At 42.0% G+C, this 22,348-nt stretch overlaps 1 protein-coding gene across 2 annotated transcripts in view; it reads right to left on the bottom strand.

Annotated features, from left to right (window-relative positions):
- The window catches only part of MMP2 (matrix metallopeptidase 2), a 64,420-nt gene that overhangs the window by 11,506 nt on the left and 30,566 nt on the right, over nt 1-22,348 (bottom strand). For both annotated transcript variants that reach the window (XM_075940312.1, XM_075940314.1), the window contains exons 8-12: nt 19,318-19,491; nt 15,370-15,525; nt 12,911-13,040; nt 4,905-5,041; nt 1,393-1,552 (exon numbers count right to left, since the gene is read on the bottom strand). In XM_075940312.1, coding sequence (XP_075796427.1) covers nt 1,393-1,552; nt 4,905-5,041; nt 12,911-13,040; nt 15,370-15,525; nt 19,318-19,491 — 757 coding nt within the window. The remainder of the gene's footprint in view (nt 1-1,392; nt 1,553-4,904; nt 5,042-12,910; nt 13,041-15,369; nt 15,526-19,317; nt 19,492-22,348) is intronic.

Raw genomic sequence — 22,348 nt, 5'->3', positions numbered from 1 at the left:
TTTGCTTTTGGGCTCATAGTAATGTCATTTGAAAAACTGCTATCTTCAGTGGTTTTTTCTCTTAGTCTTGCTTCCCATTGGACCTTATCTACCAGGTCTCTGAGTTTACTAAAATCTGCCTTCCTGAAATCCATTGTCTCTATTTTGCTGTTCTCCCTTCTACCATTCCTTAGAATCATGAACTCTACAATGTCATGGCCACTTTCACCCTAGCTGCCTTCTACGTTCAAATTTTGGTGCAGGAACTACCTTTTACTGTATGTAACTACTCTGCATAACATAAATGGCTCCTATCTTTGTTAGAACCTCCAGGCACCATCATAATATGTGATGCAAAAATAATAATACGACATTTGAATTCTGGATTTAATTACTCATGTTACATAATATCATTTTAACTCCCTGACAGATATTTCCAACCTGATTCTTTGGGTAATATAATATTCACACAAGTATTTATGAGTATCTGTGGACATCCTTACAAAAAGTGTTCACATCACTATTCATAGAAAACATGAAAAGAATTCCAAATGCTGTCAAAATAAATTTCAAATTGAGATTTGACAAAAGAGTAACAGATGTACTTCTGTGGGATGTGCCCACCTCCCCTCAGAACCAGCTAGAAGAGTAAAGCAAATATGCTAGTCCTTTGTTATTTCAGTTGTTACAAGAAGAGTAGTTATCCCAAATCAAGTTTTATAGCCTTGTATTGTCCCTTTTCCCCCTAATTCTGTCCAGTGCCCTTCTGATATGGTGACTTAAGGGGAGATTTTCCAGAGGCACATATGGCAGTTAGATGACTGCTAGTAAATTTCACCTAGCTACTATATGTGCCTTTGAAAAATCTTAGAGATTTATTCCACACCTTGTTGCCCAATCACCTTGTTTCTGTGCTGGAAAGGGGTATAATCTTATTCAGTCTCTGTGTAGCAAAATATTTTGTAGCAAACAACTGAGCCTAAATGAGAACAAATCTCCATCGCAAAGGCTATGTCTAGACTGCAGGCTTCTTTCGAAAGAGCCTCTTTCGAAAGATCGCGTCTAGACTGTAGGCGGATCTTTCGAAAGAGAAATCCGCTTTTTCGAAAGAGAGCACCCAGCGAGTCTGGATGCTCTCTTTCGAAGACGGCCTCTTTACATTGAAGAACGCCTTCTTTCGAAAGAGGAACTTTCGAAAGAAGGCGTTCTTCCTCGTGAAATGAGGTTTACCGCCATCGAAAGAAAAGCCGCGTTCTTTCGAAATAATTTCGAAAGAACGCGGCTTGAGTCTGGACGCAGGGGAAGTTTTTTCGGGAAAAGGCTACTTTTCCCGAAAAAACCCCTGAGTCTGGACACGGCCAAAGGCTGCAAGCTTAGTTGAAGGCTCACCGCCTTAACAGTAATGTGTCTCACCTCCAAAATTTGTCTCCGGCAAAAATGTATGTCTTGCTGTTTTTGCTCCAGTTAAAAGCTGCATTGACCTGTTGTACGTCGGGAGGTAACCCCAGACTGGTGAGTTTCTTTGGATAGCCTCTCTCCAAAGTACTGGCTGAATAAACCCAGTATTCATTTCCTAAGTGAGAAAAAACAATTAGTTACATGGCACTTAACTCTGATACATATCTTCCCCTCTCTATGCCAGTTCCCCTCCTGCTTGTCATCTGGCTTATTTAGTTAAATTGTAAATTTTCTGGGAGAGGGAGTTCCCTTGTCTATGAGAATGCATAACAATGCCTTGGTCTCAGTTGGATTTATTATAGTATAAAAAATTAATGATAATTTGGTTGGATGATGAAGCAAATCTTAAAGCAGGGCAGTTTGATGGACAAATGCTGCCCAGATCCTGCCCACATCCACTTTGTCCATGTATCGGGGTTATTTCAGAAATTTATATTTATCGATCAACTTAGATAGAAGGGTATCACATAATAACGTCCATCGACCTTTTAAAAGGCCTCGGTTCTGTGATTTTTGATTTAGCAAAACTTTTGAATATGACCCAAAATAAATACAAATCACAGGGCCAATTTCTGCAACTTTTACATTGATTGCTGTCTTGCTCAGTGAATATTCCTATTGAGTCCAGTGAAATTATGCACTGGTGACCATGGAAGCTTTCACCATAATTACAATAATTATGAATGTCAGCTTTTCATTGACTTCACTGAGAGTTGGATACCAAGCTAAGTTAGACTGAGAAAGGTGTACGGTACAGCACTGAAGTTTCCCAGTTTCCAGGTTCAGAGGGTTAATTGTAATAATCTAATCTGACATGCATCAGACAGGCTATAGAACTAACTCAAAATAATTGCTAGAGCACATTCTCCATGGCCAAGTGTGTTTGCTCCACTGGTTAAATACTTTCACCATTAAAAATGTACTCCTTATTTCCAGTCTGAATTAGTCTAGCTTGAACTTCCAACCATTGAATTGTTTTATACCCTTTTGTGCTAATCTAGAGCCTATTATCAAATATCTGTTCCCCATGTAGATACTCACAGACTGTAAATCAAGTCACCCCTTAATATTCTCTGTGTTAAGCTAAGTAAATTTAGCTCGTTGAGTTTGCTATTATTAGCCAGGCTTTTTCATCCTTTAATCATTCCCATGGATCTTCTCTGAGTCCACCCTGATTTTTCAGCATACTTCTTGATTGTCAGTACCAGTACTGGACATACTGTTCTAGCAACAGTAGCACAAGTGCCACATATATAACCTTTCAGCTCTTCAGTTTGTACATGTCAGAAAGGCATTAGCTGTCTTGGTCATTGAACCATACTAGGTGCTCATGTACAGCTGATGATCCTCCACAAATCTCTCTCACAGGGTGTGTCTAGACTACCTAGTTTTGTCGACAAAAGTGGACTTTTGTCGACAAAACTATACCAGCGTCTACACTACCGCTGAGTTCTGTCGACATAACGTCGACAGAACTCAGCAGTTTTGTCGACGCTGGTATACCTCATTTTACGAGGCATAACACCTTCTGTCGACAGAACTCTGTCGACAGAAGGTGTTATTGCCTTTAACGTTGCGTCCAGACTACGGAGTTCTGTCGACAAAGCAGCTTGCTTTGTCGACAGAACTCAATGTGTCTGGACGCTCTTTGTCGACGGAAGTTTTGTCGATAGTAGCTGTCGACAAAACTTCCGTCGACAAAACGCGGTAGTCTAGACGTACCCACAGTTACTGCTTCCCAGGATAGACTTTGCCATCTGGTAAGTTACCATCATGGGTATCCAGGAGTAAAATATAGACTGGGGTCGGCAATGTACGGCATGTGTGCCATAAGTAGCATGCAAGATGATTTTTTGTGGCACATGCAGCATGGTGTAGGGGTGGGCGGCCTGATTCTATGCTGGGCTCCGTCCCTCGGGTGTGCAGCTCCCGGGATCTAACAGGTTAACAGCCCTCCCCCTCCCCCCGCTACATGCTCTGCCTCCTGCTCCAGAAGGGGGCGGGGTTGGGGCAGCTCCACAGATTGGGGTGGTGCGGCTGGTCACACCAGGCTGCTGCTTCTGTGGGGCACCGGGGCTGGGGCCTGGGCTATGCTGTGGCTGCTCCAGTGCCCTGCTGAACACGGCTGGGGGCTGGAGACAGCCCTGGGCAGCCCCAGGCTCTGTCTGCACCAGCCCTGGAGCAGCATCCTGCAGGTGAGGGGCAAGCCCCAGGCAAAGGGCTGGGTAGGGAAGTGACTTTGCCCCCCCAGCCCCGCCTTGCCCCAGCGCTGCTCCCAGGGGGCTGCGAATCCCAGTGCTGCTGCCCTGCCTGTGTGTACGCTGGGGGCACAGGGATGTGGAGAGTTTGAGGGGGTGAAGGAGGATGCAGGGGCAGGATGGGAGGGGATAGGGCTTGCACTGAGGGGGATGGGGAAAGTTAAATCTTGTCATGGCCCTTCTGAAAAGTTGCTGACCCCTGATATAGTTGCTTCTGTACAAAGGATTTTCAGATACTTGGGCTGGAGGCAGTTTCCTACTGGCCTTTAGCATTTGCTAGGTTTTCCTCTTTAGCATTTTTTTTAAAGCAATTGCATTTCCTTGAATAAAAGGAAAACAAAAATACCAAACCAAACAAAAAAACCTCCACAAAGTCCCCCACAACCAATAACCAGATTTATTGGAGGTGGCATATGAAAGCATTTTGTCTGTGCTGAGTTTTTATTTTTTATCATGTAGCCAATCAAACATGTGGAATAAATTACCAGTCCTTTCCCCCCTATGCAGAAAATATACAGCAGCAGCAACCATGTGTTTTTTTTACATGATAGGAGATATTTAGTCATGTTGCAGAGGATTCTGGAGCATAGTTTTGGCAGGCTCGGTTTTCCAAACAGCTGCACTAGTGTGGCCAGGCTAGCTGGAGTGGGTCATATTTGCAATCCTGATTTAAAATGGATAGTATACCGATTCCTATCTACTATTGTCCTCTCCCATCAAGCTAGCCAGCATGCCTGCTTGCAACCTCTCTTCCTGATGAGTGATCTAGGTTAGACTCCTGGAATGCAGAATATGAATTTGGCTTTGACGGAGAGGAGAGGTGCCACAGAACAACATGGGGAGGAGTGGAATTATATCTAAGACAGCCAGAGAGCAGTGATCTGTACCGACACCGTAGCTGGACAAAGTGAAGCGTGACATACTGTCTGAGTGAAATACTGAGCATTCACCTACGAACCAGTTCTGCATGTTGCTCAGGTTTCCTCTCAGCGCCCAGTGGGTTAATTGCAGTTAACGGTGTGCAGCAACTTGCAGATACTGGACCCTTAGTGCTTGAAAAGGAATGGCTGAAATCTGACATTATATCAGGCCTGATATGGCTGCCCTCAGAGATACATTTCTCTGACCCAGCTTCACATTAAAAAAAAAAAAAGACTCAATTTGAATGCAGCACTTATGCAAGCTATGTTTACAACTTCAAACCAATACCTGAAAAAAACACGGTCTTCTCTTCCTGAGGGGCCTCATAGACAGCGTCGATTTTTTCTGGCACCTCCGGCCAGAATGTAGCAACAAGCAAGGGACCTGTGGGTTTATTTCGGGGGTTTACAGTCCTCCACATGAATCTAAGCAGAACAGAAAATTGCACAGGCTTTACAATGAATTGATTCATCAGCACATCTGTTTCTCATCATGTCTGGCAACGGTGTATATGCATGCACAGGCACATGCTCTCACATGGTCTAGCAAGAGCAGCACAAACTTAGAACTGCTTGGCTATACCTTCAAAACAGTGCCTGAGAGGTTCAATGAATCCTTCTCCAGCATGTTAATGAAATGGTTGCATAATCTGCCGCATGCTGGACCCCCATGGAACTGGAGTAGATTGATTGCTGAAGGGCTCACATTGCTTCTTGTGCCAGACTAGAATGTGTTCTGTGCTTCAGTTATACAAATTAAACCATTTACAAAGCAGTTACACGATCACAGTTACCCTGCTGTTGCGTATGGAGCAGATGGACAAGCAGTTGACAAATACAGATATTTGCATTCCATGAACTGCTCTTACAATTATTATTGCAGTGACTAAAAGTTCATATCTAATAACTATATATCAAGCAGCTGGATAGTGTGCTTGGCTGTAAGAGAATCCTTAAGCATTAAAAATGTTAATTAGAGAAATGCTTATTTTATGTACAAGCAATAACATCATTTGATTTAAGATGTAAAAAGCTGTAATTATCTTTAAATGGCAGTGCATTGTGTAGAAGGCATTTGACATTAACAAAGGCACTACTGTTTTACTCCCTTATTGAAATAACAGCCTTCCCCCCCAACAGAACAGAAAGCTTATAGCAGTTTGCCAATTTTATAAGACGAAAAATCAACAAGCTAGCTGAAGCCCCGTTGCAACATACATTAGTTTGTAGCTAGTAAATTGATTATCAGGCCCAATCTTTCTTTTATTCTGAAAATTAGATGCTGAAAAAAGTGCCACTTTTCTCATCCCTAACTGGAATCCCTAGTCTCATGAACCTCCCAGAGACTGAAATTGTATTTCAGTTTTGCTCAAATACTGGAAGATCTGGCTTTAAATTGCCTTTGTAGATTGTGGTATAAAAATTAAAACTAAAAATTAAGCAGCTATGAAACTAGGATGTGGTAGCTGAAATGAGCAATGCAGAAAATGGCTAAATATATGTTACATTCCCTCTATTTCACAAAAATTATGTTAGCTATAAACTGAGATATGACCTTGACTGAAAGAACGATGTATGAGTGTATCCTATTTTTTCACCAACATAAACATATCAATTTCATTTTTATTGTTATTTTTAATCAAGTAATCAGAGTAGCAGGAGCAGGATAAAATCCAGCAAATTTAGAGATACAAAATATCCTGTTGCCTATTATATAAATATTTTCCTTCATAGAGAAGTAGATTACATGCAACATAAGGAATGACATGTAACACATCTCTGTCACTACCTTTATAGCGTTGCATAACTGATTATCCGTAGAGAAGGACCCAAGATGCAGAATTCTGATCCCTATTAGTAAGTCTGCTCCCCTTTACAAAGTTTGGATTCTGATCTAATTTGGGCTCTAGTCATTAGAAAGGGCCAATGATCCATATCCACATTAGGATTCTAAACCTCCCTGAGCCCAAAACAGTATGAAAGAAGAGATCTGATTCAAGCTCATTACTAATTAATGGTCCCATCAAAATAATTTTGCCACAACAGTTTTCTGTTGAAAAATTCTGTTTATTGAAAATCGATATGTTTTGTGGTTATATGTTGATTCCAGCACAAAATTCAAGGGTAAACAAGGAAAAATGAATTCTTTCAACTTTCTTGTTTCATTTAAAAAAATTAGTTTCACATTAGTGAAACAAAATGATTCTGTGGCTCTGAATTTAAATTTTTGGACTTTTCATTTTGCAGAAAATTTTGAAATGTTGATTTTTTTTTCGACTTGGCAGTGAAAACAGATTTCTAATAACTGGAATTTCCCACTGAACACAAATGCTTGGGTCCTTAGCTCAATTCATTTTTGTCTTTCTTCATTTAAATCATTGCTTGGGGGTGGGCTGAGGCTGAGGGCTTCAGTATGCAGGCTGTCCCCAGAGAGAGAGGACTAGCCTCTCTATGGCCACTGCAGCTCCAGCAGGTACAGCTGGGGGAGGGATGCATTCCCCTAGGCAGATCCAGGTTTGTCTACCTCTCCCCTTCCCCCCCCCATGTGCTTCAGCCAGTGTGAGGAATGCAGCAAACTGTGCACTTTCCCTCACTCCATGATGAAGGGGAACAGCCAGCAATATTCACGTACAAATTGGGGGATGGGGGGAGCCTAAAAGGCACCTGGGGAGTGGGAGGCTTGGGGCTGGGGCAATCCTGGATTGGGCTTGGGGGAGCACTCCCAGCCAGCCCCTTTCACATTCCTCTGTCCTATAGGTTCTTTGAGAAGCAATCCTGTTGTAGGCACATCTTGTTTTCCTGGCACAATGAAACCCTTACCTTGATTTAAGTTACGATAAGAGGAAGCTGTATTCTGAATTTGGCAATCTTCACTCTTACTATTTAGGAGGAGTTCTTGAACAAACAGACACATAGACAGACACACACACACTGAAAAACTCTCTCAAATATATAGTAGTTTGGAAAGGCCGGTAGGTCTTTTAATGCAGGGCCTCTTGCTGATGTAAGGTAATACATATTCACCATATTCCCTTCTCTCATTTATTGAGTCTACATACATTTGTATGGGGACAAAACAAAACAAAACAAACAAACAAAAAACCCCCTTTTAAAAAAAAAGTTCATCTGGTCTTTCGCCTTAATCATCACTCATCTTTTCTGTATGTAATATAACAATAACAATTGGATTCTTTGGTAATTTTTATATTGAGGTGGGTGAGTCATAAAAGTCACAGGCCCCATGATTCAGGGTTATTTCTTAATTTCAGAGTGGATCAGAAGGTTGTTTTCCGCTTTCCCCCCTTATGTTGGCAAATCTAGGAGACTGAGAAGCAAATGAGTTCCAAAGTAAAACAAATAAATTGTTACATCCTCTCTTTGCCGAATGTTAGATAAAGTATGAGTCAGTCTGAACAATTTGTTTTAGCCTTTATATTGTTCTTGGAACAATTAAGTTATACTGAGTGCATGTTGAATTTGATATTTTCCTATTATTGTATAGGCTATAAAAAGTTGAACTGACATGGCTGATACCTTGCATATGCACATTCATAATCCTTGCACATGAGCTTCACGTAAGAGATCTATGTGAATAATATAAAAGCAAGGCAGTTGTTGATTATGCTAATGCTATGGCTTGCACTGCCACTAGCAACCTGCAAACAAAGAAAGGAGGAGAGAGAGTTGACAAGAAACTGCAAGAGGCCGTGGTTAGGTTCAACAAAGATGCCCTCCATTAGGGAAAAAAATAAAGCATATAGCATATTTGATAACCTCCTCTCTTTTCCAGGAAAATGAATGGAGGGTTTTTTTTTTTTTTTGAAATCTTGGGTTTTGGGGCTAGAAAACCATGTTTATTAGGATCTGTTATAGGAATGGAATTCCATTTGTGCCAGGAAATAACTACAGCTGTTTTTTGTGGACTATTAATATACAGTGCAGTCGTAAGTGCTTTCCTGAATCAGGACTTGATTTCTCTCCCTGCATTTAAACGTTGTTGTCATTTTGGGTAAAGGTGATTGACGTTACTGAAAGGCCATGTGTTTAGCTAAAAGGAAGCCTGAGCTATGGGCTGCCCTCAAATATCAAAGCTAGCAGAAGTGTATATCCTATGTATGGTAAATAGGAAGTGGTTCATGTCTTGCAGCCCAGCCCTTCATAGCTCAGGCATGGAATAGTCCAAAGGTGGCTTTTTGCTCTCCATGGACTGCTAATACAGCTGCCCACAGCCCATAAGGGACCATTCTGGCCTCTGCACATCACCAGATTGTAGGGAAGCCCTGATTTTGTCTGCTTTTCTGGGGGCTGAAGGGAATAGTCCAGGAGCTTCTAAGGTGTCCCAATGCCAATTAAAAATTCCTTTCCATGGAAAAGCTCATAAGGTCTCTTACACTGACAATAGAACAAAGCAGCCTCAGCAGGCATTGCCTTTATAGTTTCTTTACTGGGTTCCCCTTGCCTCCGTCTGTCATCTCAGGTTCTGTTACTGAACCAGAAATCCAGTAACAGAGCAAAAGTTCGCCCTTCCAAACCTTGGCCCTTGATTATGATCTCTCGTGAATGTAAGTTTGGAGTCAATCTGTTGAATCATTGGAGGGACACCAGTGGAGTTACACAGTGGGGAATCAGGCCCAAGAACTTGCCTCTGACTTCTGCTTTTTCTCTGGATGGATGATCAAAGAATATAGCTTAGGCAATATTATTTCACAAAAACTCAAAAGTGTTCCAGCTGAAAATGAAACATGGAGGAGATTTCTGGGCATACGACACCAGCAGGCACAAATGATTATTAAATGGCCCTGAAACTGGAAGCGCCACTGCAGATATTTTGTGAGCATGCCCCATTTGGTTATTTAGTTCTGTTCAGTGGATCCAAGCCTCTTGTGTTTCAGCAGATCACATAACCGCAGTGGTTTCCAGCACTGCTGGAAAAATGGCCTTTAGGCCTGTTTATCTGGGACAATAATATAACCATCAACATTCTCATTCATGCCAATTTACAGCATTGCCTAAGCAGTTTTAAACAAGGAAATCTGCTTATTTTAAACAAAAGTTAGATTCATTTTTACATGTTATTGAAAAGCATGCTTTCTAAAATGAATTTACTCAATTATAAATGAATGTGGAGATGTATATCTATGTAGTCCTACATACACATTATGTACATAAACATATACATTTGGATTCATAGATGTCAAGGCCAGAATGAGCCATTATATGATTATTTAGTCTACTCTCCTGCATAACACAGTTCTCTATTTTTGTGGCAATAATAAAATATTGGATTATTGGAACAAATGAAAAGTTTGAATGTACTTTTCAGTCTTTTATTGTGTTCCTTTTTTTTTTGAAATGTATAGACACTGAAGTTGAATGGACCAGGTCCATTTAATAGTCTGGCCAGCTCATGTTCACTTTCTGGTCCTAACTCGGAGACTATGTCTACACTACAGAGTTTTTTTTCCGAAAAAACTTGCAGAGCATTCACACCTCAAGCGTTTTTTTGCACAAAAAAATGGAAAGAAGAGACGGGGTTTTCTGGCATAGGTATTCCTCATTCTATGAGGAAGAATGCCTTTTTGCAAAAGAGCTCTTTCACAAAAAGGTGTGTGTGGATGAGGAAGAGGTTTTTTGTGCGGAAAGAAGAAAAAGCTTAGGTTTCCTGGTGGCCATGCCATGCATAGAAATCACAGCTTTCTTTCAAGAGAGCGTCCATGCAGTCTGGACACTCTCTTTCACAAAAGCACATCGCTTTTTCGATGTGCTTTTGCAGTGTGGACATGCTCTTGCACAAGAAGTTTTGCGGAAGATCTCTTCCGATAAAAGCTTCTTGCGCAAGAAGCCTGCAGTGTAGACATAGCCTGAGCTGTTGTGTTTGACTTTGATACACACATATACTATGTGCACATGGCCAGAACCTCAGCTTTTGTCAGGGAATGCAAGGGGGGCAAAAAGGTGCTGTTTATACTCCCCCAATTAGAGCCAGTTGGGAATTTTCTGCCTAAGCAGGTATTCATTACTGATCCATCAAACCTGGACTCTTTTGCAGAAACTGTTTGTATCAATGAACTTCTGAAAAACATAGGTTGGTTCCAATGGAGTCCTGCCTAATTTCCTGCCTCCTTATCTGGTGTGCTGCTGGGAAGCCCAGGCTTCCAGGACCAGTAGCTCTTGGGAGCACCCTGCTATACAGACTATCTCTGAATTGGGGACCTCAGAGCTTCCAGGCTCCCTGTGGCAGAGCCTAAGCTACTACAGGTATGGAAGCCTGGTTGGGAGCTCTAGCTCTAGAGAAACCTCCCAAACCTGCAGAAGAGAGTCTGGAAGCTCTGAAAATTGGAGGCTTCCAGGACTATTAGGCCCTTGACTCCCTTTCATATAAAAAACAAAACAAAAAAGATTATTTCAAAACTATCCTTCCTCTCCAAAGTGCACTTCATGGGAAATTTCAACATTTCTGCTTTGTTCTGAAACAGAACATTTGGTTTGTTTAGAATTTTGTATTTTCCCCTATGTGGAAATTTCTGTTTTTGACCGCCCCCTGAAGGTTGCTCTAGGTTACATCAGAGCCACCAGTGACCCTGATGAGCCTTTACGGAAGCCTCAGATCACATTACACTTTTTACTGGTGCTTGGCGCCATATGTGAAATCATTGACACTTCTATGTTACAAACACAGGAAAAGCAACTGTTTAGGCAGGTGACATCATAGCAACATCTGTGCTGCAGTGCATCATGTATTTATAAGTAAGACTCTGTCTCTATAATAGAGTATATACTTATGGGTCATTAGAGTTGAGCTACAAATTTCAGACCGTATTTTTAGATAAATATATGTCTCCATTGGCTATTTTTCCAGTTTCCTTGTAACTGGATTTGAAAATTCTACCAACATCTAAATGCAGACTAAACTGTAAAATCTAGGACACCAACCCCTATTGAATTCTTTTCAACACAAAATGGGGGAGTACCATTGCTGGATTTAAAGTACTTAGGTTTATGCTGTACAAGGCATTCAGAAGTGGTTTACAGGGAATAAATCTTCCATTGCTAGGGGATGGGTTGGATTCTAATGCATCTATTCCGGATCTAATTCTGTGAGTAACATTGAAGAGAGTAAACCATCAAAGGGTTGCAGTTTTTAGGTCTGGTTTGAATAAGCATTCACGAATTTGGGTTTCTTTGTACTATTTCATCCTCTTGGGATGAATTCATCCTTGGTGTCACTCGATAAAGGCTGGTGGAGGTACATCAAGTATAATTTTGGCCCTTTCAGTTTGCAAAATGGGCTGGAAATATGATGAGAAAAGGCTTTTTATGAGGTTTTTGGCATTTCTAGGTTCTGATGCTGGCTAGAATTACTGCCAGACTAGTCTTTGTCATGGCTTGGCAATAGCACTCTCAATGCAGACCACAAACCAGAAATGAAAAAAAAAACCCTGAAACCCACAAGACCTTCCAGAATCTCATAGAAGTTTGGTTTTAAGAAGAGAAGAATTGTATTGTAACTCTTATTTTATAGGAACCTGCTTCACCCATTCCTAATGTTCTACATGATCAGATATCGAATCATAGAACTGGAAGGGACCTCAAGAGGTCATCGAGTCCAGTCCCATGCCCTCACAGCAGGATTTTGCATGACAACATGCATGGTGTCATCTGCTTTCCCTTATGAATCCATTAGGATGCTTTCCCATAATTAAGCCTGGGGGGGGGGGGGGCAGGCACTGTTTGATTATAAGTCTTTGATTATAACCCTTCAGGTTTTACAGAATTGTTTTGACAGTATAGCACAAACTTTCCTTCTGCTCCAAGTAATTATCAAATCAAGGCTCACCTAGTGTAACCCCACTCCCAAGATGCACAGATACTCCAGCCACCAGTAAAAGAGCTTCCATGACCTCCCTAGGCAATCTGTTCCAATGTTCCCTAATTTTTTCCATCCATGTGTGGAATAAATTTTGTTATGTACATGAAGGTGAATGTGGCTGAGCACTACCAATAGAAACACAAGATGCTAGCTGCAGGTGGCTGTGGGAGCTCTTCTAGTCAGCTGGGTGGCATTTGCTTCTTTCCTGAGTGTCTGCACAAGTGCACAGCTTACAGGGAACACTGCTCTGTTCCATTGTCCTACTATTCTTACAGTTAGGAAGTGTTTCCTGAGATCTATGTTACATTTGCTAAACTGTATTTGAGCCCATTGCCTCTTGTCCTGATTTCTGTGGCAAAAGAGAATGGCTTTTCTCCATCTTTTTTATGGCACCCTTTTACCACTAAGCAACTTCTCTCACTTACCTGTCTTTGAAGAAAAACGTTTCTCCTCTAATTTGGGCGACACCATCAAATACAATGTCTTGTGTGCATAACACTGGGGTGACAGGTCCAAGCGTTGGATCCGGACCTGGCCCAAAATCAGTGGATCCTCCTACAAAGAGGAACAGATCTATACAGTAATGTTCAAATGTATGGTTCTAGGAATGTGAAGACTCCAAACTGATATAAAACATGTAAAGGAAGCAACTACTTCAGCTGGGTGGAAGTTATATTGGATAGAAAATGCTTCTGGGAGTTTGTAGTTCAGTGAACAGGTCAGCAGGTTAGGACTCAGAAGGTGCTGGGGGCAGGGGTCTATTTCCAGCTCTGCCACTAGTATACTGTGTGACCTTTGTCACTTCTATGTGCCTGGATATCCCCTCCCAAAATAGTTGATCTAGGCAATTTACTTTGGAAGACTTCCAGGACAATTTTAGTAGCAATTTGTGAATATTATCTTTGAGAATTTCTCCTCCCCCTCCCCCAGCAATGGGGTAATTTAAAATATAATAAATCAGTTTCCTAGAACAATGCATGCCATTGTATCTGTGCTGATGTGCAGATAATTCTGAATACTCACCAGCTCCTTTTAGTGCAGTTTTCCCAGCCTGCTAATAGTTTGCAAGGAATAAATACACATTTTGAGCTACTTGTAGCCTTTCTCCCCTCATTGAGAATCAAAATGGTCTCTTCAAAACATGTACTTTGCCATCTGTTGGATTTTATTTTGTTTTGTTATTTAGCCATGACAGAACTGCCCGGTGAAGCATCTGGCTGCTCCTTAGCAATCAGGTGGTTTTCACATCATTAAACAAAATGCGACGCCAGTGGATGTGATGGCGCTCTGAATAATGCTAGAACATGTGTAACGAACAAAATCCCAAAAGGAAAATACAAGGAAAAATTTTTTTTTGTAAAGTATTATTTCAGTTAAAGAGGCAGGAAGGCCCAGGCCTGGGACTTAAGAGACATGGGTTAAATTCTGAGCTTTTCTAGACATTTTTCTTTATGAGCTTGTGAATATCACTTCACCTTACTGTGCCTCACTTCTGAGTCTTTTGGTAGAATGCTACATCCTTCTCTGCTTCTATCCCTTTGTCTTGACTAGGTAGATTGTAAGCAATTCCAGGCAGGGATAACTTTCCTATATTTATGTGCAGTACCTTGCACAACGAGGTCCAATCTTGATTGGGCTCACCAGACTTTACACAAATAATTAATTCAAGAGCTCAGAAATCGGAAAGACTGAAGATCCAAGTCAGGTTTTTGATTAAAGAATTTTCATCTGGTAGTTATTTGCTATTATAATGAGCATTTCTAAGGTGCCCAGAACTACAACAACTCTTAATTACAAGGCACCAATAATTAAGATGTGAGGCAGGTAGAAAACTGAGAAGCATGGCTAGAGAAATGATATGATCCTTTCAAATGGATCAGTAGCCTTCAGAGACATTTGCATCCCTACATTGTGTGCAGCCAAAATCATTGTGTGAGGAGCACTTTCACTGATCACCAGCTGCACCCCGTTATACAGCATTTTATTCGTTAATAACTTTCTCTGACACAGTGGAGCCAATAGCCTCTGCAGGTCCCCAGGCAAGGTGTGTGTGTGGGGAGGGAGGGGAGAAGGAGGGGGGGGAACTCTGTGCTCCCAGAAGGGGCAGGGCCCAAAGCACAATGTGTGTTCCCACCCCAGCCCTTAGTGCTTCCCAGAGCATGCAGGGCAGGGCAGTGCAGCAGCAGGTATTTAAAGGGCTACTGTGGCAGTGGCATTGGCCACAGTCAGGGGCCCCTTTGAATCACTGTCCCCCTTTATCCTCTCCGCCCTCCTCCCCCATCAGCGTGATGCATTCAAAATTGGCCAACTACTGGAAAAAGAATAGCCAAAATGGATTTGGTCTGGTTAGGTAGCTTGTACCTTTCCCTGCACCTCCTTTCCCCATCACTCCCTGGAAGTTTGTCTGATGTCTTTCACTGCAACCTTTTAAGAACACTGCCACTCTGTATAGTTCTCAGCACATCATCCCTGCGGTGCATTGTAACAGCTGTTCTTGAAAATGAACCTCAGATCACTGACTGCCTCTGTGGGCCCCTGGGCGAGGAGGGCGGCGGTTCTGCACTTCCCAGAAGGGGTGGGGCCTTGGGTAGGAAAGGTAGGGTCAGGAGCAGCCAGCCCTCTATGCCACCCAGAGTGTGCCACGCCGCCCTCCTCGATCCTTAGGGCCACAGAGAGTGAGAGCTGGGGCTTTCACAGCTCAGGAACTTCAGTGACTGTTACTGAATTGAGCCATTAACAGGAAGTAGGAATATCTTGAGTGAGGCAGTCAAGGAAATAGAAATTTGCATCTCCAATGCATTGCAAGCACACACTGTTTACAATAACATGAAAATAATAGGCCAGCCTGCACTCTATGGCGATGGATAAATGATTAATACTTTACCATAAAGTTCCTGGATTCCTTTAATATCATCCTGAGAAAGTCTGAAGTTCTTGGTAAAAGTGTAGATTGGAGCCATAAGTGCTCCAGGGTCCTCCGAGTGCTCTAGTCCCATGGCATGGCCAAATTCATGAGCAGCAACCAAGAAAAGACTGTAACCTGCAGAACACAAGTCAATAAGATTGCTTGTATCTGATATACTGCATCTATTATCATAGTGCCATGGAATTGCTCCTCCTCCTCTCTCGACCAGAAGATTCTCACAATCAATATTGTTTGATGTGGAAATTCATATAAAAACACTTTCACAGCCTCCAATCTCACATGCCATGCATGTTGCCAACTCTTAGGAAATTTCATTGGATAGAAAGGTTTTTTTAAAATCTTATTATACAGTTGACTCATGAATATATTTTATTTGTTTCCCATGTAAATTGCCCTTGAACATAGACTTAGTACTTCTGAGAAAGAAGGAAGGAATTCAAGTGAAATGGTTGATTTATTTAGCATGGAAGAATTAATCTACAATCTGGACCTTGAATCTTGCTTTCAATCATTAAAAACCATACAGGGCTACACAGATGTACTGATTTTTTAAAAAATATTTTAGCAGAATAACTGATTTCATTATTTGTCTAGGTTGAGTTGAAGATAAGATGAAGTGGGTGAAGGCCCAGGGTTAATGCAGTAATCTTTCACCTTTGAATTTCAGAGTCTGAAGCCTGGCTTAGGTCACTAGCATTTTTGTACTGCTGCCTTAGACTCTAGAACCTATTTGTTAACACCAAGATGTCCATATTAGTGCAGAAAAGCATTGGTTTAGTTCTGTTAAAGCAGTGGTCACCAACCAGTAGATGGGGATCTACTGGCAGATCTTGGAGCTCTGACAGGTGATCCTGATTGGTTTGGCCGGGAGGCTGTTTTTAGCCGCCTCTTCCCCCACCCACTGCTGTGCCACTACTGCCCTCTGTCTTGGAGCTGCCCCCAGGAACCTCCTGCTTGCTTTCCAGGGTAGAAAAAGTGGATGGGGGGGGGGGGGCACTGAAGTCAGGATGTCCCCTTTTCCATGTCCCCCATCTCCACAGAGTGAGTAGAGCGGGGCCTTGGAGAAGGGGCAGTATAGGTGCAGGGATGCCGGGAAGGAGGCAGAGCAAGGGTATTTGGGTTTGAGGCAGATCCTGTATTGACTTCAGTTCAAAAACTGATCTTGTGCTTAAAATGTTGGAGACCCTCGTGTTCAAGTAATACTGAGGAGTGAAAAATTATCCATATTACAAAAGGGCAGCATTTTATCAACAGCTACCCAAGTATCAGAATAGAGCAATTATTTCCTGTTCTAAAAAAATAGATAAATGGAGATATACCTATCTCAGGGTATGTCTACACTACAGCACTAATTCGAACTAACTTAGTTCGAATTAGTTACTTTGAACTAAGCTAATTCGAATTAGCGCATCTAGACTTAAAAACTAGTTCGAATTAGCGTTTTGCTAATTCGAACTATCATGTCCACACTGAGTGGACCCTGAACTGAAGTTAAGGATGGCCGGAAGCAGTGCCGGCAGGGCATCAGATTAGGATTTAGAGCGTGGAGCTGCTGCCTCAGGCTAGCCAAGGGCTGTGCTTAAAGGGACCCGACCCCCACCCCGACAGACAGTTCTCAAGGGTTCCCCGCTTGCAAAGCAGTCCTGGCTTGGAGTGCCCACACTCAGCACATCACAGCACTCGGCCATCAGCCTGGCTGCACTTGCTGCAGGCTGCCATCCGGGGGGGGGGGGAAGGGTCAATCAAGGGGCTTCAGGAGAGTTTCCACCCCGAGGAGCCCGCAGAGCCTCCCCATCGGGGGCTCGTACCCCATTCCTCCCTCACCTCCTTCCACTTACCCCTCCCTAGCTCCCTTCCGGATGTACAAAATAAAGGACACGTGTGTTCAAAAATAGAAACTCTCTTTATTGAACAAAACTCAGGGAGACTGGGAAAAGAAGGTGGGAGAGGGGAAGAGAGAGGGTGGGAGAGGGGAGGGCAACTACAATGATCAGGGGTTTGGAACAGGTCCCATATGAAGAGAGGCTAAAGAGACTGGGACTTCTCAGCTTAGAAAAGAGGAGACCGAGGGGGGATATGATAGAGGTCTATAAAAGCATAAGTGGGGTGGAGAGGGTGCATAAAGAAAAGTTCTTCATTAGTTCCCATAATAGAAGGACTAAAGGACACCAAATGAAATGAATGGGTAGCAGACTTCAAACTAACAACAGAAAGTTCTTCTTCACAAAGCAAATAGTCAACCTGTGGAACTCCTTGCTGCAGGAGGCTGTGAAGGCTAGAACTAGAACAGAGTTTAAAGAGAAGTGAGATAAAGTGATGGAGGTTGGGTCCATGGAGGTTGGGTCCATGGAGTGCTATTAGCCAGGGAGTAGGAGGGGTAGGAGTGGTGTCCCTGCCCAAAGTTTGTGGAAGGCTGGAGATGGATGGCACGAGACAAATGGCTTGGTCATTGTCTTCGGTCTATCCCCTCCAGGGTACCTAATGTGGGCCACTGTCGGCGGCAGACAGGCTACTGGGCTAGATGGACCTTTGGTCTGACCCAGTACGGCCATTCTAAGCTCAGGGTCAGGGGGCTCAGTGGACCACCTTGATTTTCATGCCAACCTGCTCCTGGGTGGCCAGGCTGGCAGCTATCCTGCCCTAGATGGCCACTTTCCTGTGCCTAGTGCGGAGGTCGTGGATGAGGTCCACGATGTCCGCACTATACCAGGTGGGCGCCTGCCTCTTGCGGACCTGGGCAGGCTCCCGGGAGCCGCCAGCCTGGTCCTGGGAATAGGTGGAGGGCTGGGTGACAGCGGGTGGCTGGCTCGATCCGTGCCAGGTGCAGGGTCTGCTGGCTGGCTTGCACCTGGCATGGGCACTGTAGCCAGCCCGTGCCCGCGGCCCCTTTAAGGGCTCTGGGGCCGGGAGGGGGGCAGAAGAGGTTCCCTGGTGGTGCCCAGAGTGGCCACCAGGGAAAGCTGGGAAGGGTTAGCCTCCCACTAGTTCGAATTAAGTGGCTACACAGCCCTTAATTCGAACTAGTTAATTCGAAGTAGGCTTTAGTCCTTGTAGAATGAGGTTTACCTAGTTCGAATTAAGCGCTCCGCTAGTTCGAATTAAGTTTGAACTAGCAGTTCGTGTGTGTAGCGCCTATCAAAGTTAATTCGAACTAACTTTGTAGTGTAGACATACCCTCATAGAGCTAGAAAGGACCTTGAGAGATCATTGGATCCAGTCCCCTGCCTTCATGGCAACACCAAGCACCATCCCTGACAGATTTGATTTGCCCACATTCCTAAATGGCCCCCTTACGGAGTAAACTCATAACCATGAGTTTAGGAGACCGGTGCTCAAACCACTGAGCTATCCTTCCTCCTTCTGTAGGTCTCTGTATAAGATAGCTGAATCTAGCAATTGTTGACCAATGTTGGAACTACTGCATGTTTTTAAACCTCAAACTTATTTATATATAACATCAAAGATGATTAAAATGAAAAGATTTTTTCAAATTATTTTTCCACTTTTTTGAGAATTGTGGAGGGGTTGCTACTCCCTTAGGGAACATGTATGATTAAAACCTGTCTTTTAAAAATATCATGCAAATATTTTTATGCATTTCTTTTGACAAGCTTTTTGCAAAACCTAACTTTGGGTGCCAGATGTGCTCCAAGAGTATCTCTTTATTTTTTTTTATTTTCAAGAGCAAAATATGCAGCCCCAAATGTTTAAGGAAAGTAATGCAAGTGAACATGAATTTTAAGTTTGGTCCAAGCTTATCCTGTGTGTAATACCAATTATATCAATTGCTCACATCAGTGTAAGCAATTGCTCAGTGTTCTTCTATTATTGGCTAGCTTGGGACAGATACAGGAGCAATACCCATTGTTACAGGGGTTGAAGTATTTATTTAAAAAACCACGTTACCTTGATCTGGACAAAAGCCCCATTTGCGGTCATCATCATAGTTACTAGTGGAGGCACACCACATCTTGCCATCACTGCGTCCAGCACTTGTGCAGGATTCATACTTATTGCCAAGGAAAGTGAAAGGAAACACACAAGGAGCTCCTTCTGAATTTCCACCCACCGTTGACATTGCTGGGGGAAACAACATTTAAATACAATAAATAGAGAATCCTCCAGCTTTTGAGACATAAAATTGACTTTTCCACTTCTCTTACACCTAAATCCAGAAAGCATCTGGAAAATCTGACCTTTTTTAACAAACGCCGACGATGTGACTGAAAATAACAAATTTGAAAGGGAAATTGTCTGCAACAGAGAAAAAGGAAGGGAAAGTCTCTTCCCACAGTTTTTGTCTTTAGCTTCAGTGGCCCCAAAACTACAACTGAGTGACACGTGGGTGGAAGGAGAACTGATTAATTAACGTCCTGGTGTTAGCCTGATTAATCAGATCTTTTTTGGTAATGTTTTCAATTGTCTTCCACAAGTAGATTTATTGCTAGAAACTTTATAACTTTGTTATATATCAGCAGATTGTGAAGTGTCACGCTGAGGTTTAATTAGCTTTTGAGGACAGAAAGAGATCTTAGAGGAGTCAAAAAATCACGGCTTGCACACTGACAAGGTTGAGGTGTACTGACAGAAAGGATCAAATTAAAATCAGTGGTTTTAAAACTAACTCTAAAGCAAAGAATATAAGCTATATATGAACCTTTCTTTGGAGTAACATTTCCATCATAGGAGATCACAGAAACAGCTTTTGTCTTCCTACTTTACTTTGGAAAGAGGCACTAATATATACTGCAAATCTACAGAAATTTGAAACAAAGACTAATCAGGCCAGTTAGAATATTAGTAGTTTGCATACACCATTCACAAACAATAAATAAATGCAACAGTCTGATGACATATTTACTTCTCTATCTGCTCAAACTTAGTAATCATGTGTATTACTATTAGCCATGGCCAGAACCCGACTGTGCTAGGTCCTATACAAAACAGTAGAGAGAGGGTCCTGACAGAGTAAGCAATTAAACTACTACTGGCTATTGTTAAGATTATTGAGTAAGAATTCCAATATATTAGTCACAATACTTTCCTGCTCATTTAATTATCACTTAGATTTTTCTAAAACAACTGAAAAAATGGTCTGGTAGCACTTTATAGACTAATAAATATAGATGGTATCATGAGCTTTCATGGGCACAGCACACTTCTTCAGAAGACCAGAGTGTTGGTCATCTGAAGAAGAGGGCTGTGCCCACGAAAGTTCATGATACCATCTATATGATTTGTTAGTCTATAAAGTGCTACCAGACCATTTGTTGTTTTTTTAGTTTATCCCGTACAGACTAACTCAGCTACCCCCTGAAGCTTAAGATTTTTCTCTGTCCCATTACCAGTTATGCTAAATTTGATACTTTTATTTATTTATTTTTGACTTTTAATAGTAATGATGGGTGAGATGATCAGAAATAATCACCAACCAATCAAAATGCTCCAAAAACCTATTTTAAATAGAGATGGGATTTAAAAAAGGGTTGAAAATGGATGAAATCTCCTTGCTCATCATGTGACCATGGTTCCAGAGTTAGATTTAGTTGTGCTTTCATTATATTTGGTGGTTTCAGCTTGGCTCCTTGAAGTACCAAAAATGCTGAACCATCAGATCCTGTTTAAATGAGTGGTCGAGCCTTTTTTGTGTTTCTTAGAAAAATGATTCCCGCCAAGTTATACAATGCTTTAAACTCATTTTGTTCCTGAAACATGCTAGGTAATAATGGCGAAAGCAAAAAGATCATTCTTCTGGAGAGAAGAGGTATCAATTTGTTCCCTAGTGTGATGTAAATTCATAAATGCATGTTTAGTAAGTTATATTTGACTGTCCTAAACACTCGTTAAAAAATTTAAATGTTAAGCATTAGTCATTGGCTGTTTAAGTTTTACATTCCCTTTGCACTGCTTTTTCATTTACAGCCCAAGTTTCAGGGACATTAAAAAGTAATCATTTCCCCATGTAGATCATGGTAATTCACCATGGTAATAATTTACCATGTAGTGGTAGACACTTAATTTAAGGGCATGTTCCTACATACATGTGTATTTATACTCGTTCCTGATTTAGCTGTGCAAGTTCCTGAGGTCTATGGGCAAGCTACTTAAGATTGTGTGCATGCAGCCAAGATTTTTTCATCTGAATTGGATACATGCAGAAATGAAAGTAACCTTAGATGAATATGGCTTTACAAATTTGGGCCATACATGATTGGCTTATACAGTATAGCTCAAATATAGGACTGTTATTGTGGGTAAATCCATTTCCATTTGGAGACTGGAAGAACCAAGGAATCTGGAAAAATTACTATTTTTTACTTGCTTACGGCAGAAAAACGTAAGCAAACTCTTTCAAACCTCAGTAAGGCTTCAGCTCTGAGCTTTGTCCCAATGTTCCAAGTGTGGGTCTCATTACATCTGAATGGATATATTCATGGTTAGTCAGGTGACTGGGGAGGTGAAGGAAAAAGACATACCATGGCCTCAGTTCAGTTTAGGTTTAAGTCAAAGGGTTAGTTCTGATCTGTACTGCACAGCTCTCTCTAGCAATTTTCCAGCACTTGTGCTGAGTGTCCAGAGATATATGCATCTGAGACCTGCTGGAAGAGCATAGTCAGTAAAGGGGACTCAGTTCTGGAGCCCACTTTCCTTTTTGTCTAACAGAGCCCGACTTCCTACGTGCTAGGCATATTAAATAGCTATTTTATTTTCTCTGACTTTTCCTGAGACGCAGAAAGGACTTGAGTTTTTTTTTTATTTTTCCTGGGGGTTGTAGGGTTGGATGGGAATTCAGTAATTCTTTATTCTTGTTTAACTGATGTTGCCTTGGTTTAATATTATATTGCATATAAACACACATATGTTTAATATGGACTTATCTATGGGTTATATTGCATATGTGCCCAGAAGTCGCAATCATCACGTATGCCCCTAACTC

The sequence above is a fragment of the Pelodiscus sinensis genome, chromosome 12, assembly GCF_049634645.1.
Source record: "Pelodiscus sinensis isolate JC-2024 chromosome 12, ASM4963464v1, whole genome shotgun sequence".
Classification (NCBI taxonomy): domain Eukaryota; kingdom Metazoa; phylum Chordata; order Testudines; family Trionychidae; genus Pelodiscus; species Pelodiscus sinensis.
This window is presented reverse-complemented; position numbering and strand designations above follow the sequence as displayed.